At 38.5% G+C, this 11351-nt stretch overlaps 1 protein-coding gene across 1 annotated transcript; it reads left to right on the top strand.

Annotated features, from left to right (window-relative positions):
- The first annotated feature begins 5164 nt into the window (after positions 1-5164).
- On the top strand, positions 5165-10811 carry LOC307153919 (putative nuclease HARBI1). Its single transcript, XM_079863714.1, has 2 exons — positions 5165-6251; positions 9778-10811. Exons 1-2 carry the CDS (start codon positions 5489-5491, stop codon positions 10176-10178), a joined length of 1164 nt encoding a protein of 387 aa, XP_079719840.1. The 5' UTR covers positions 5165-5488; the 3' UTR covers positions 10179-10811.
- The last annotated feature ends 540 nt before the right edge of the window (positions 10812-11351 follow it).

Below are 11351 nucleotides of genomic sequence, written 5' to 3' on the forward strand. Positions count from 1 at the left end.
CTTTGCTGGTAGTCACCATCAGGCCAAGATGAAGACTTTCTTCATTTTATGAAGATTTTTTTCAAATACATCTTAGGATGGCCTTAAGGTGAATACATTATCAGCTAATTTTCACGTTCGCGCGTGTGTGTGTGTGTGTGTGTGTGTGTGTGTGTGTGTGTGTGTGTGTGTGTGTGTGTGTGTGTGTGTTTGTGTTTGATTTTTAGGGGGATGGAATAACAATCCTACTACAGGCCAGGTCTAGGGCATTTTCCGCCGCCTCATGGTCCGGGGCGGTGTCTCTCCAAGCACATCAGGGAATGTGGCACCACAGGATCAGACCGTGTCGCTACCAGCTGTCGAAATGTCATCTCTAGATGAATCTGAGGAGCTTCCATTCCCTTTTGTAAACGTTTCTGCACTTGTGTGTGACCACAACTACCTGCCAACCCGCTTTGGAAGCCTTGTGGACAATGCCCTTGTGTACATTTCAGATTTTGTGGTGTGTCAGATTTTGAGAAAGCTTTCCTGTGATGTGTGCCGTGCTAGCATGGTGGCAGATGCTGTACCTGCGTCTTTTGATCAGAACTACCATTTGCTTTCACTCTTGCTTTTTGTACGCGAGCTACCACTAGGGGGTACGCGAGATGAACAGGGCAATGTCGGAAAAGTTTAAAAATTAACTTTTTAAATCTTATCTAATTAATTCATAAATAAATAATTTCAAATCAGGTTATAATGATATGGAAACATGAAATTAAAGTAAATCATTTGTAAACTCTATAGTAGGCTATGTTTTAATTAAAAAATAAGATACCCACAATGCATGCACGTGATTTCCTGCAGGCAGCCAGAATATCTGGCGCGATATAGTTTAGTGGACGTGGAAGTGTAGGCTATGTAGAAGGCTAGCAAACATGGAAAACTGGCTAAAAACAGGGACACTGTCCAAAAGACCTAATAAAAGAGATCAAAGAGGAGAAGCGAGAGAAACAGAGCAGGAGACAGGTAACGATGGGATGGGGAAGAATGATGAAGGCGGAGGTAGAGCGCAGGGGATAAAAGAAAGGACGAGACAGAAACTACGCAAAAAAAAAAAACGAAAGTATGATGAGGCATATCTAGGCCTAGGCTTCACATGGATTGGAGAGACAGACTGCCCAAAGCCACAGTGCGTGGTTTGCAGTGAGGTGCTATCTAACCACTCACTGAAACCCTGTCACCTTCGTCGTCACCTCCACACTAAGCATCCCAGTTTCACTGAAAAACCCCTCAAATTTTTGGAATCAAAATTGGAGGAGTTAAAAAACAGCCAGAAACAGCTACAACGTCATTCAAATCAGTCTAATAAGAATGCATTACGGACATCTTATCTTGCCAGCTACAGAATAGCAAAAAAGGGGCTCCAACACTCTCTAGTTGAAGACGTGTGCTTACCAATTGCCAAAGACATGGTTACATGTATGATTGGAGAGAGAGAAGAAAAAAGGTTGGACATGATCCCAGTGTCCGACAACACTGTGTCCCGTTCGCATCGATACAATGTCCGAGCACATCCTGACTACATTAGTCATTTGCGTGAAAGAGAGCGAATTTTATTCTCTCCAAGTAGATGAGTCCACCGATGTAGCAAATCTGGCCAATTTATTGGTGTACATCCATTACCTTTTTGAAGCCACGGTGCATGAAGATTTTTTGTTCTGTAAGCCCCTTGCTACCCCTTCCTAAGAAATCTTTGATTTAATTGATGCATTTATGAGGTCCAATGGAACTGACTGGACACACTGTGTGGGAATATGCACAGACGGTGCCAAGGCCATGACAGGAAAGCACACAGGGCTTGTAGCCCACATCAGGAAAGTCTGTCCAACCATTCTCTGGTTACATTGCAGTGTTCACAGGGAGGCCCTTGCAGCAAAAAACATGCCTGGCGATTTACTTGCAGTCCTCAATGATGCTGTGAAAATGGTGAACTTCATTAAAGCTCGTCCACTGTTATGCAATAAAATGGGCAGCGAACAAAAGGCACTGTTGTTGCACACTGAGGTGCATTGGTTGTCGCAAGGAAAAGTGTTGACAAAGCTTTTTGAATTGCGACATGAACTTCAGCAATTTTTTGAAGATAATCCCTTTCATTTGTCCTCCAGCCTGCATGGCTCGCCTATCTGGCTGACGTATTTTCTGCTCTGAATGAACTGAATTTGGGTCTGCAGGGAGTCAGTATTACCTTGTTTAACACACAAGACAAGATAGAAGCTATGGTTCTGGGCAGGCTGTGTGAGTGGGAATATGCTCCAGTGTTTCCCGACATTGCATGCGTTCTTGGATGCAAACAACGTTGTCATGGATGAACATGTAAAACGTCGAATAATTGAACACCTCAACCAACTCGCCGAGCAGCTACGGAGATATTTCCCACCTATGGATACATCCAAGTTGTGGATGCGCAACCCATTTGAAGTTTCGCTTCCTGTGCCACAGCTGTCACTTCAGGAGCAGGAACAGCTGATTGACCTGTCATCGGATGGAGCGCAGTGGATTTTTGGACCGAGGCAATGGTAGCGTACCTATACCCATCCCTGGCAAAGCGAGCGCTGAAGGTTTTGATCTCCTTCGCCACAACCTACCTATGCGAGTCAGGTTTCTCAGCTCTCACGGCAGTGAAGACAAAATATCGCCAAAGACTGCATGCTGTTGAGAAGGATTTGTGCATTAAACTGTCTTCAATTGCACCGGATATCACAGAGCTTTGTGAAAACATGCAGGCCCACCCGTCGCATTGATATTGGTAAGTGTTTTCATTAAACACTTACCTGAAATAAATACCATCAGGTTACTAGGCTACTAGGAATAATCACTTCTTTCTCTCTCTCTCTCTCTAATTTTAATTAGGTAATTTTGCCCTTCATGACAACTGTGAGGGGGGTGAATTTTTTTTATAACTCATCCGTTTAAATTATATTAAGCCTTAAATTTCTGCATAATTAAGGGTGTGCACTTTTGAGTGACAGGTGGATTCCTGCTGCTGTGGTCATTAGTCATCATTAGCCGTTTGTCTGCTGTCAGTTAGCCGTCACGTTACCTCAGCTAATTGTCTGACTGTAAAAATAAATAAATTCGGGAGTGATGTGCTGCCAAGATGGCGACGGTCGGCTACGCCCACTTTAGGCTTCAAAAACGGTCTTCAGAAACCTACGGGTGACGTCACGGACACTACGTCCATATTTTTTTACAGTCTACGGTCCACACTAGACGCGACACGACTGCGAGATGCATCAAAATCATAGACAGTAAAAGAAATGGACACAGCGGCCCCATTGGATTCAAAGGAGAAAAGTGAAGTCAATTAGAAGCACTCACTTCCTGATGGCTGACCGTACTGCGCAGACTCAAACTGAGCTTGACGACATAGATGTGACGTGAGCAACCCGTCTGTCTTCTAGTAGCTGTGCCAAGAGAAATCGGAATCATTCTCTTCCGAAACTTGCAGAGACAGAGAGCGTGAGTAGGAGGTGTCCATGAGCTAGGAGCAGAAGCAACTTTTGCTAAGTATTCTGATTAATTATTTTGTCATTTTGCCTCCACGTCCACCCGATTGCGATCGCGTGGTTAAGACGCAATCGTTAGCCTATTTTTACAAAAACTACTTCTATGGGGCCATAACGTAAGATACAAGGTAATGGAGCCTTTTATACATTTTCGTGTTTCTTTAGAAATAAATAATGGACACAATGGAGTCTTTAAACGCCTCAGATGTAAAGTTATTCGCTGTCAAAGTGACGCCAAAATGAATGGGAGTCAATGGAATGCTAACAGCAGGTGATGGTCTGCTAATCAATGGCGGCCCCTGGAGAAGCTTCAGTTTTGGCTGAAAGATTACCCCCTTGGTCAAAATCAATCAAAACCCACAGCCAATCAGAACAGCGTGTGGGCGGAGTCTCACGGCAAGTGCACAGCACCAGAGAGTAATCTTGGCCGCAATCACAAGAAAATGGATAAGTAAGCTACATAATCAAATTCACAAATATTACACCATTTATTTAACATTATTAAAAATACATAGGTTACTGATTTACGAATACAATCTTTGTCAAATAACATAGGCCTACTTGTTTGTTCACAGTTTGAACGTTCTTGTTTCCATTTGTTACATTTTGTTTCCATTTGTTAAATTTCTTGTTTCCATTTGTTAAATTCCATGAGGTGGCTTAATTATCCATTGTTGCTTTTGCAGCTACAAAGCTGGGAGCACTAAATGATATTCAAAATCACATTGCATGCTTTTAACATTAAATAAAGCACATAACAGTACCTGAGATTATCATTCCCACACTTTGTGTTTGTTGTTTCAGCCGCGACGTCGCCGAAAAATAGAAACCGTTTCTAAAATAGAATCGTCTCGTGTCGCTGTCATGGCTGGTTAGGACAAAAACTATGATTAACATGGAAAATATACCTTTTATCGTGCGTCGCGTGAAGTTAGGACACGGTGTAGGCTAAAACATATTAAAAGCTAAACAACTTAATTTGATTTCAGAAGGCCCTTTAAGACCGACCTAATTTACATGAATCTCCAACCGCAACATTTTTAAAAACAAGTGCAGAACGTGGAAAGAGGAATGAAGAGAACAACAGCAAAAGCGTACAAATAAAATAAAATATGAGCAGAAAATGAAAGAGATCTCAAAATACAGAGTAGGCTAGTAAAAGCAACATAATTTGGTGAGTGATTCAAATTATTTTGCATTAATGTTTTGTGCAATGTCATTTTTAATGTGTTTTAAGTTTTGATTCGCTTCTTGTTTTTTAAAATGCCCCTTTAAGTTTTGATTCACGCTTATTTATTTAGCCTATTTTATCCGTGACCACGTACTATTCTGATGATAACTGCATTTTTTTTTCTGTTTATGAAATATATATTTTTACATGTGTTTTGAATTTTTTTGTTTCACGATTGTTATCTTAAGTTTTGATCCGTGCCCGCAATATTTTTGAGGGGAAATTAATTCCATAAATGCGTTGGTGAAGTAAATCATGTGTAGGATTTACTATAATCAAAATAAAGCTTCAATTAATTAATTCACGAAATGTCTTAATGTCTTTATTTATTCATTGTGCTGTATTTTCTTCATTACGATTTCGCTTACTTTACAGGTAAGACTTTTATTATGAAAGGAATTTTTTTCACATGACCCGGATGTTAAAACACAAATGATTCAAAGCATGTTTTGAGTTCATTGTTTTCGCGTGTGTTTTACAACTATAATGTAGGATTTTAAATTACATTGGCGGGTGGTCAGATGCATATTGACATTGTGCAACGGAGCTGTGCTAAGCAATGCCTGTTTGTTATTCCACTCAGTTATACTGGATTTTCCATGGACTAACTTATCTGAAGATTCGTGTATGATAAAACAGATGGTTTATCGTCCAGTTCAATAGTTGTGTTGTAGTGCAGTGCACACAAATATAATATTCTTTCGGGTTATTATTTTTCTTCTGCGGAATAATGTCTTTAGCTGGAGCGCTGTGGTTTGCTGTTCAGGATGACTTATTCACACACGGCGTGTGTAACAACACAACATCATCCAGCATCAGCAACACAAAACAAGACAAACAACCCAGCATCAGTGAGCCCATCTCTGCTGCGCCCGAGACACACACTGTGACTGTCCTGGACAGACTGGATGATCGCTTTCTGTCTCAATGTTTACATCTCAATCGGCAGTGTCTGCGATTCATCGTCGATTTCATCCAGGCCCGTTTAAAGAAAGACGTGTTTGCGCCCGGCCACAGCCCGACCCCCGCAGAAGCCAACATTCTGGCCGCGCTTGCCTACTTCGCACACGGGTCTTTGCCCAGGAAAATCACAGAACGCCTGGAAATAGATCAGACAGCAGCGGGCGAGGCGGTGAACCGCATAACCAAACTCTTATCCGACCTGAGCCCCGATTTCATCACCTTCCCGAACAGTTATAATGACCGCATGGGAACCGCACAAGCCTTTAAGAACGTGAGCGGCATCCCGCATGTGGTGGGAGTGCTGGGGTATCTGCATGTGAAGGTGAGCCCTCCGGCCGGGGAGGAGCACATGTATATAAACACTGTGGGTTATCATTCAGTCATGATGCAGGTCGTGTTCGACGTGGATGGGAATCTCTTGAGTCTGGAGCAGTGCTGTCCTGGAGGAACTCCTGAGCAGACTGTTTGGGAAAACTCGGACATTGGCAGACAGTTCAGCATTTTTCAACACGGTCATACGTGGGTTGTTGGTAAGAACAGTTGAGAACCTTTAAATATAATTTAGGTCACACTTTGTCCAATTCTCACTATTAAATAACTATTAATTTGGCCTTAATACACTCCTAATTACTGCTTACTAATAGTAAGGTAGTTGTTAAGTTTAGGTATTGGGAAAGATTAAGGGATGTAGAATATGGTCATCCAGAATAAGGCATTAATATGCTTTATACGTACTAATAAACAGCCAATATCATAGTAATATGCCTGCTAATAAGCTACTAGTTAATAGTGAGAATTGGACCCTAAACTGAAGTGTTACCATAATTTATAATCAGTGCTGGCTTGATTACTTATATAAATTGTAGTCGGTTACTGTCTGATTCCAAATTACATGACAACAATTTTTTAGTTATACACATAGTTAATATAATCTTTTAGATTACTTTTGACCTAACTCATTTATCACATTGATTTCAATAGGACAATCTTTTAAGATATTGATATAAAAATACAAAGAGAAAGGGACATATAACAAATTTATAAAATTACAGTCTTTGTTCTCAACAACATGAAGTGTATTAAAATATTACATTAAGTCAAGGTTTACCAGACTGGAGTTTGTGATGGCACTGCAGGGGGTTCATGAGTTTAATGAAAATGTTCTGTTGATTAAATCATAAAAATGTAAAATTCAAATAAATAATTAAAAAATATAAACAAACCAAAATAAAACACTTACCAATAAAGATGAAATATTTGTTTACCTTCAAGTGATGTGGTCATTAACCGACATCAGAGAACTCAATAACTTAACTTTATTATTATTATTATTATTGACTTAACTTATTAATTTAAATTTCATATCTATTAGGTCAAAGAAAAGGTCTTACAAAAAAAGTTGAAATCACATGAATTTGTACATTTTAATGTGTTAGAAAGACAAAAGCTTTCCAAAGACAGTAAAGTGCAGTTAAATGACTAATTAATAGGCTACAAATAGGCTAATTATTAATGTGTTAGTTTGGAGCTGATTAGATAGTCAATGTAATCATTACATGTAATCAATAAAAAAGTAACTGTAGTCTGATTACAATTTTTTTTTAAAATGCAATATAATGTAATTACAAGTGCTTCATTTTTGGAATCTGATTAATTCTGGAATAATTGGAATCTGATTAAGCTGATTGTAAGCAGTTACTACCCAGCACTGTAATGTTACAAACTATTTCTTTTTCAGATACATGTTGTTCTTTTGAACTTTCTATCATGAAAGTGTCCTGAAAAAAAAAAAAAAAAAGTATTACAGTTGCTACATAAATACTAAGCAGCACAACCGTTTTTAACTGTGAGAAAAAGAAAAAAGAAAATTATTGAGCTGAAAATCAGCATGTTAGAGGGATTTCTGACAGATCATGTAACACTGAAGACTTGAGTAATGGCTACTGAAAATTTAGCTTTACCATCACAGAAATAAATAGCATTTTAAAATGTATGAATATAGAAAGGTTATTTTAATTTGTAATAATATTTCAAATTCATACTAATGTTTTTTCTGGATTTTAGTCAAATAAACACAGCCTCTGTGAGCAAAAGACACTTTTCAAAAATATTTTAATTCTGTTTTAAATTTAACTCATACGCTGAGCTATTCATGATTCCCTCAACGTGCTGCCACCACTATGCTTCTCCATGGGGATGGTGTTCTTTCGCTGATGTTCTGCGTTATTTTTGCACTAAACATACCTTTTAGCCTACAATTTTGTCCAAAAAGTTCAAACTTGGTCTCGTCAGACCTTAACACATTTTTCCACATGGTTTTGGGAGACTGGATATGTTTTTGCAAAGATTAGCTGGGCTTGGAGGCTTTGTTTTTGTTGTTGTTTTTTTAGTCAGAAAGGGCATTTGTCTTGCCACCATGACCCATAGCCCAGAGAGATGGAGAATACGGGATATGTCGGGTCACATGTAGGGAAGCAACCAGTACTTGTTCGAAAGAGCAACTCTTTTAATGTTGCTTTAGTGCGTCTTTTGACAGCTTCCCTGACAAGTTTATTGTCTTCTAATAATGTCACTGTTGTGCCATACTTTCTCCATTTGTTGATGACTGTCTTTGCTGTGATTCCATGGTAAATGAAATGCCTAGGAATTATTATTTTTTGTTGCCCTCACCTGAGCGATATCTTTCAACAATGAGATTACGTTGATGCTTCATGAGCTCTTTGTGGCCGATGGCTCTTATGGCAGCATACAACCATAGAAGAATCAGAAAAATCTTACAAAAACAGCAGAGATTTATTTTGAGTTAATTCGAGTCACTTCAGGTGAAAACAATGATGTATGTTATTAGTTATGTTATGTTCACATCAGCATGATTAGTTAATTCTGAACACAACCACATACCAAATTTTAAAGGGTGTGCATACTTATGCAACTTGGTTATTTTTATGAAATGTATCACTGCATAGGTTATAATTTTTTTACATTGAAGGTGCAAAAGTTCTGATATGATTTATCTTTGTTTAATTTTTTACATAAAAAAAAAGCTGTTTTAACAAGGCTTTGTAATGGCTTCCTGGAATACTTAAAGGGTTCACCCAAAAATGAAAATTGTTACTCAACCTCATGTTGTTCCAACCCCATAAGACTTTCGTTCATCTTCTCAGTTCTCGCGCATGCGTCGTGGCGCTCTCGTGAACTCACGCCAGAGGCCCACACGGAAGAAAATGAATAGTTGAATAAAGTCGTTATTTTTGGGGGGTTTTGTGCACAAAAAGAATTCTCGTCGCTTGGTAAACTTAAGGTTGAGCCACTGTAGTCACTTGGACTATTTTAACAATGTCTTTACTAACTTTTCTGGGCCGGCAGATGCAATTACCTAGCAGCCAATGAAGAAGTGAGACAGCTCTCAGATTTCATCAAAAATATCTTAATTTGTGTTCCGAAGATGAACGAAAGTCTTACAGGGTTGGAACAACATGAGGGTGAGTAATTACTCACAGAATTTTCAGTTTTGGTTCAACTAACCGTTTAATTCTTTTGGGCCAATGGAATTAAACTAGCGCTGCACAATTTGGGGGGGAAATCTAATTATGACTTCTCTGGTTAAAATTGTGATATGCGATTTAAAATGTTTTTTTTTGTTTGTTTTTTTTAAACATGAAACAGCCCTAAATTCAACTGTCAAATGTTTCGGTTGCACTTTATTTTACAGTATGTGTACTTGCATATAATTACAGCGTACTTACCTAAGAAAGTACTGGTTAATATAACATGACTACATGGGTTAAGGTTAGGTTTAGGGGTAGGTTCAGAGTTAGTACCTAGTTATTACCCAGTTATTGCAATAACTATAACAAGTACATAGTATGTAAATGGGGAACAGGACTGTAAAATAAAGTGCGACCAATATTTCTGAACAAATGAAAAACCTTAATTTACTACAATGTGATAATGTGTTGTCTTTCCACAGTCTCTACAAGTAACTAATAAAATGATTTAAAACTCAAATACAGTTTCTCCATCTCCCCTCTGTCTTTTTGTCTTTGTTCCCCAAAGGTAGCAGAAGTCTTTTAGGTTGTGGGCACGTGTTGACCCCTGTCGAGGCCTTTCGCATCAAAAGCAACGCAGCCCTGCGATTCAACCAAGCACACGCTCAGCTACATGGCCGTGCGCAACAGGTCTTTGGCAGTTTGAAAAGCCGTTTCCAGTGCCTGCGTGACATCGGCCCCATTAAGTCGCCCGAGTCGGTGGCATGCACCATCAAAGCCTGCTGCGTCCTGCACAACATCTGCAAGAAGTTCTCTGTCCCGTTACCCTTGGATTTTAACATAGAGCCGCTCCATCCACCATCAGAGGTGCTGAACATCTTGGCAGAGCAGCCATTTGACTACATGGAAGACACTAAAGAGGAGATGATAGAAATGTTTTTTAATATTTCAGAAGATGGAAACGAATGAGATGTGTCCGGATGTGAACAAGAACAGTAATATGATAGCAAGAAGCCAGAGATCGTTAGTTTAAAACGTGTACTGAATCCTATAAATGAATGAACACAGATAAACGCATGCTAAAATGCCAGTTGATTCTTCATATTCATAAGCTTTATTCAGTCAATCAATAATTGAGAAGTTAATGCTAGTATACTTATTTGTTAACAAGTGATATGAATAAAAACAAAATGCTTGTCTGTGGAAGGCTATAAACCAAGAACGCTTATTAAATCAAGTCCGTTACAAGACAAAGTATTGCAGTTTTACCATAATTCAGTGATGCTGTCTGTTGCTAATACTATGGTACTTTGACACACAGCATGATACTAAATGATTACCATATTTATATAAACCAAAAATTGTAGTACCATGTCCAAAAAAAGATGTTAATACCTGGTCATTTTTTTTATTTTTATCATTTGTAAGTTAATTACTTACAAATTGCTTATGTCTGGAAACATATCACATTGTGCCTGGATAGGATACAATGTAAATCTGTTTTTCTTAGGGGTCGTTTACACAACACTATTTTCAACTAAAAAAGGGGATTGGTCATTCAATTTGCACGACAACAGAGTTTTGGGGGCCTGAAAACATTTACGAGTTTTAAAGTGCAAGCTTTTGAAAACGTTATCGTTTCTGTATAAATTACAAAAACACAAATTTGTGAAAACGATGATGTCATTACGTGTTCAGTCTAGAGGTGTGTAGTGTTTCTTTACAAAGTGACATCGCCAACTACTGGCCTGACATGCATAATACAGCGTTTTTAATCGTTGTTGGGGATCCATGTGAACGGGCATCGTTTTGAAAACGTCATCGTCTGTATGCAAAACTTTTCAAAACCGCAAAGGAAAAACATTGTTATCGTGTAAACGTACTCCTATTCCATGACTTTTGCTTTGAATATATTTATAAATATATAATTCATCATTAAGACAGCTCAGTATTTGTACAATATTAACAGCAGACGAATTTTAATGTTAAAAGTTAAGTGCTTAAATTTCAGTTCTTACTAAAGTGACTAAGTCGACTAAAGTGACATTGTTTTTTGCACTAAACAATATATGAACAATGTTCCTATCAAACAATCAACCCTTGTTCGCTCCATCACAATCTTCATCTCATTTCAATAGGAAT

This window comes from Squalius cephalus (genome assembly GCF_949319135.1).
Source record: "Squalius cephalus genome assembly, chromosome: 25".
In the NCBI taxonomy this organism is placed as follows: Eukaryota; Metazoa; Chordata; class Actinopteri; order Cypriniformes; family Leuciscidae; genus Squalius; species Squalius cephalus.